We start from the raw sequence: 5,717 nt of genomic DNA on the forward strand, positions 1-5,717 counted from the left end.
GTCAGTAGATCAATAGAAAAGCTCTGTGTCAAGAAAACTCATCTCGGCCGCCCCCTTGGCCCAGTTCCCTACATGTCTCCCTTGACTGCAGACACAGTCTACAGGGAAGATGGATTTCTGTATTCCATAGTGGGGAGGATCTCTTCTCACCCGATACTACCCCTCTGGATCACTTCTCATTCTCTGCATCTCTGCACCCAGCGAGGATGCATAGTGCCTTAATCAACTTCTCACTGAAAAAGGTTACTGAGGCTTTTGCGAGACTTAAATGAGAAACAGCCTGGGAAAATAGGATATCAGCACGAGACACAATGAGGAAAGAAGAAGAAGGATGAGAATAGGGTGACTGAAAAAAAAACAGGGAGTGAGAAAAGTTGTGCATTCAGCTAAGCTGCAAAGGGTGGCTCGTCCTCCCTCCCCTTGCCTCTCTCTCTCTCTCCACCCTCTGGAAAAGTGCTCTCTCTCTCTCTCTCTCTCTCTCTGCAGCTGTGGTGTGCCGAGCATCACCTCCACAGAGCATGTGCCTTTACTCGGGCAGAGGAGGGAGAAGGGAGAGGAGGGTGGCTGCAAGAGAAAGAGAGAAACCCCTCAGGATTGTGTCTGAACACACCAGGGAGCATCTCCGACTTTGCGGAGAGAGCTGGAAAGTGCACAGGAAGGCGGGTAGAGGGGGTATGAGTATCAAAGCGGCCGCTGTTGCTGACAGAGTGCACGGAGGGGGACTCAAACACTGACTCTGTTGATTCCAGTGTCCCTGGCATCAAGAAGAAGCCGGAGCAGGAGACTGGAAGGGGGATTTTGGGGGATCCTTTTTACAGAGAGAGCATGCTGGGAGACGAGTGGAGAAGGACGGTGACATATTTGCAGCAAAATATCCTCTGAAACATTCAAAAGACTGGGAAGGAAAGATTAGAATGACATGTTCTACTTTTGGCTGTATGGATGCGGGGTAATTGAGAGGAAAACTCCTGGACAGAAAACATCATTTAAAAAAAACAACGACTTAACGCAGAGCTTTTGAACTTTCTGGGGTTTTGGACACTTAAAAGCACAGTGTATAAATAACGTCTATTCTAAGTTGCTGAAATTGAGACCATTAAAATGCCTTAGACTGATGCAGTCTGAGCTGTAAGTGGATTACAACGCCGGTATTTTGGGATTGCACTTTTGCTTGGAAAAAAAAAAAAAGAAGAAAATCCATAAATGGTGGATTTACATCTGTCAGAGAAGAAGAGGATCCTGTGCTGCTTTCGTCTTGTGGATTACAGATGGGCTTTGTTATCACTCAGCACAGTCTCATGGATGACTGTGCACCAGTCATTAGGATAAAGTACAAAGGGGGACTCAAGTGAGTACTGAGATAAATCTTTATCTCTGAAGATTAGGCAAACACGGATGTTGAAAGTGAAGCAGCAATTTAAGGTTTGTTTTTTTTTTAATAGTCAGAAAATGTAAGTGATTTGTTCAAGTGTTGCGTTTAATGACACATGGGAGAGACATACACAGAGCCGTTCATTTGCTGACACGCTGAATGAACATCAATGACTAAATGAGTGGTTGTGTCTACCCGGCAGACAGCTTGAACACAAGCAGGGATTGATCGTGTTGGTCGGTGTGATCCATGCTTCCTGGATTGTGGCTGAAACGGAAGTCACGGAGGGGAATCTGATCCACGTCCTCCTGGGACAAACTGAGGACACACCTCTTCAGCACACGGCTCCTCCTCATTTTTTTTACTCGTGCAAGAATGGTCCCCCCACCTCCCACCAACAAGCCCCACGTGTGCCTGTCCACCATCCTTATCATGAGCAGCATGGCACTGATTGATGCTTACCTGGTTGAGCAGAACCACGGCCCGCGCAAGATTGGCATCTGTATCATGGTCATGGTGGGAGACATCTGCTTTCTGATTGTCCTGCGATACGTGGCGGTGTGGGTGGGGGCTGAAGTGCGAACGGCTAAGAGAGGCTATGCTATGATACTTTGGTTCCTCTACATTTTTGTGCTGGAAATCAAGGTCTACTTTGTGTATCAAAACTATAAGGCCGACAGGAAGAGCCTTGACGCTCTTGCCAGGAAGGCATTAACGTTGCTGCTCTCCATCTGCATTCCAGTGCTCTTTGTGGTGCTGGTGGCTATCGACCACATGGAGTACGTACGCGCCTTCAAGAAACGGGAGGAGATCCGAAATCGTCTCTTCTGGGTGGTGGTGGACTTGCTTGACATTCTGGACATTCAAGCCAACCTATGGGAGCCCCAGAAAAAGGGCCTTCCTTTGTGGGCGGAGGGTTTGATGTTTTTCTACTGCTACATCCTCCTACTGGTTTTACCCTGTGTGTCTTTGAGCGAGATCAGCATGCAGGGTATCAACATTGTACCTCATAAGATGCTCCTGTACCCCATCCTCAGCCTGGTGACTATAAACATCATCACCCTCTTCATCCGTGGAGGGAACATGATTTTATACAAGGACGCCAGGGTCTCTGGAATCCTGATAGGAAAGAACATACTGGCCATCATCCTAAAGACCTGTAGCTTTGTGCAGTACAGAAGACAGTTGCAGAGTGCTCCGCCGACGTTTGGGGTCGAACTGCAGAAAAACTCCCTGGCACATGCTCGCCCTGCCCCCACCCCGACTCAAGTGCAAGTGGTCCTACAGGACCAGACACCTCTTCCCGAGGTGACGGCGTGTGAGCACACATGACAAAATGCTGTGCGGAACCCTGAAGAAGCTTGCAGGGAACAATATTTCACACTTTTTAGGCCATGTCAACAATCATTTGAATGCACTGATGCGTAGGAAGCATCTGCACTGCTGTCACGGGGCAAAATACATCACTTGTTACTCCTGTAAAGTCCTTCATTTCTTTAATTGTGTATTTTTCCAACTGTTAAACAGGAAAAAAAAGCAGCAAGAGTATATATTTTTGAATTTGATGTTGCATTCTAGTGTGCTGTGGTGTGTTTCTGTAGCTTGAGTCTTCTTAGTCGCCGAGGGCTTTAAACACACCTTGAGCAAGTCATGTGAAAATAAATGTTCAAGTGAGTGTTTTCTATGTAACTTTTTGATAAAATACTGCCCTTCTTCTGTAAGAACAGGGTTTGCATCACATCATTGGACCAATTCAATGTGTTGCTGTTTTCAAATTCCGCAGGTTTTTAACGAACCTGTGCAGCAAAATAAAACAGAAAAAAGATTTTTCCACTCATTGCTGAAGTGGTGCTTTTGCAGCATTATTCCTCCAAAATAAAATAGAAAATGATTTTTCCACTCATTGTTGAAGTGGTGCTTTTGCAGCATTATTCCTCTAGAGGTTTAATTGTCTGATCTCAGGTTGCTTATTTGGAGTGCGAACAGCGAGATGACATCTCTAGTGTCTCTAGGTCTGCACACAGGGATAGCACACCAGTATGACCACATGATTAGTCATGCAAAATTACTAAAAGACTCGCAATGGAACCGCTAAGGTCGAATGGTCCTGAATTTCGTAATTTGCAATTCAGGAAAATATCCGCTTCTAAATTTGCACAAAAATCCAGAGCTCAATGAGCACATGGATGACACCACACACCAACTGTACTGTATCTAAAGCGGTGTAGTCTTAATTACAGGGTACTCAGGCACTCAGAAGAGTGCAGACCTCTACCACATTGGACAGACTGTGGTCTGCATATCAACACAAAGGATTCCAACTACCGGTTTAAAGCAATATTACTTATTTTTATACAGGGCTGTACAAAAGTCAAAGTATATTAATAACAGAAAAAATGCACTCACACTGTGGTGTACTAATGGTTCCGGTTAATATGACAAAAGAAAATACATTCTTTAAGTCGCATTTTATCACAATTAATAATGTGTGCTTGCTATGCACATGTGCCACGTATTTCCAATGTTCCCTGAAACTCATCTATGTAGTTTTTGAGTACAACTCAATTTAGCTGAGTTAATTATTAGTAGGGATGAGTTGTGTGTAGTTGGTGATTCAACTGTCAGCAGCCTGGTTGGCTGTATTTTTTTTCAAAAGCACCGCGTTCAGTACTACAAGCAATTTTCCAACTGACTTTATATCACCAGCAAGCAAGATGACGAGGAAAAAAAAAAAAAACACCATCAGTGACTGATGCACGATCGTGCCCTCTTGTCTGGTGTATTTTATGAAACACTTTTAAGATTGCAGGGTGCATACTGTAACGTATTGAGAGGGGTGTAATATTTTAGCCCGCTTATGCAAGCCATACATGCAGAATGCTTGATGCCAGCCTCGTGCGGCATCAAGCGTGCCTCTAGTATTGTGGCCAATCAATGTAGGTCTGCACAGTGCTGTACAGCGCTACGGAACAAGTTGAGAGGAAAACCAAAATAGAGACGAGCTGAAGAAAAACCTAATCAAGTGGAGACATTGTGACATGCTGAGCTGTTTTAAACTTCCCAATTGCACGTTGCACTTGAATGAGGCACCGCTGAGGTCCTCCCTGTCTGCTGCTTGCAGAGTCCGTCTCGGGAGAGAGTCGCTGTGTGTGACACAGAGCATGAAGAATAATAATAATGAGCATTTTCTTTAAACCTGGATAATGACGAAATGTACTCGTTTCATACTTGTATCCGGCAAAAATACATAATCTGTAATGTATACGTGTTTTATCCCCTAACTTCCCCTATTCCCCTATTTTTACCTAACGAAAGCAGACATAAAGAGGGTGTAAACCAGGGGTCTCAAACTCAATTTACCTGGGGGCCACTGGAGCTAGGGTCTGGGTAAGGCTGGGCCGCATCAGGTTTTACAAAAAAAAACAAAAAACGCATTTATTAAAAACAAAATATACAAACTTTTTCAGTGCTTTGGTTCCGATTTTCTACAATAAAAGCTCTGATAAAACATTCCACTGTTCTCAAATATCTTAATTTTTATTTTTCTGCACAAAATAAGATGAAAAATAAATAAACATATCAAGAATAAAGAAAATCAATCAATCAGTAATAAATAAATATAATAATAATTAAACGGCAAATAATAAAAACTTAAGAAACCACATATAGTTGGTGGGTAGACAAATTATTTTTTTCAGATTAAAATGAACAAAGCATTATTAGAGCCCTGTAGACATGACAAAACACGACTATAGTCACATTTATACTCTTTTTATTTACAACATATTGCGCAACTGCAGGGTCTTGAGACACATGCTAACTCGCAAACTAGAGAGCTAGCGACCTAAACGGTAGCCTTCAAGTTATTTCCTTTAAACTTAAATAGCCAAAAACTTACCACTTCCACACGAATAGGGAGGATAACTATTAACAGTTATTTAACCTTTAACATGAACATTAATCAAACGTAATAATTTTTTCTGGGTACATGATACCATACAGCATCCATATCAAACTTGCGCGGGCCGCACTAACATTAAACTTTCATATCGAGGCGGGGGCCTCAAACTAGTGTCCTGCGGGCCATATTTGGCCCGCGGGCCGCGTGTTTGAGACCCCTGGTGTAAACAATACCAAATACTGATTTTATGCACAACCCTAACTAAGGATTGATGACATTTCCATTATTTCATCTGAGAAAATTGTATACATTGAGGATTGGGTTCAATTATAAGAGATTCCATAGCATATTGCAAAAGTAGAATACTGGATGAACCATTAGTAACAAACAGCACAAGGGGGACAATTATTATGCCGTGCAAAGCGAATAACGATATTTGTCTCT

The 5,717-nt window shown here is 43.1% G+C and overlaps 1 protein-coding gene across 1 annotated transcript; it reads left to right on the plus strand.

The window, feature by feature from the left end:
- The first annotated feature begins 545 nt into the window (after positions 1 to 545).
- LOC131107987 (transmembrane protein 121) lies at positions 546 to 5,081 on the plus strand. Its single transcript, XM_058058546.1, has one exon. The coding sequence runs from the start codon at positions 1,748 to 1,750 to the stop codon at positions 2,702 to 2,704; it is 957 nt and encodes a 318-aa protein (XP_057914529.1). The 5' UTR covers positions 546 to 1,747; the 3' UTR covers positions 2,705 to 5,081.
- Positions 5,082 to 5,717: the final 636 nt, after the last annotated feature.

The sequence above is a fragment of the Doryrhamphus excisus genome, chromosome 20, assembly GCF_030265055.1.
Source record: "Doryrhamphus excisus isolate RoL2022-K1 chromosome 20, RoL_Dexc_1.0, whole genome shotgun sequence".
In the NCBI taxonomy this organism is placed as follows: domain Eukaryota; kingdom Metazoa; phylum Chordata; class Actinopteri; order Syngnathiformes; family Syngnathidae; genus Doryrhamphus; species Doryrhamphus excisus.

Bases quoted from the DNA above. Each gene is read 5' to 3' on its own strand.
- LOC131107987 (XM_058058546.1), top strand. From the start codon at position 1,748: ATGGTCCCCCCACCTCCCACCAACAAGCCCCACGTGTGCCTGTCCACC.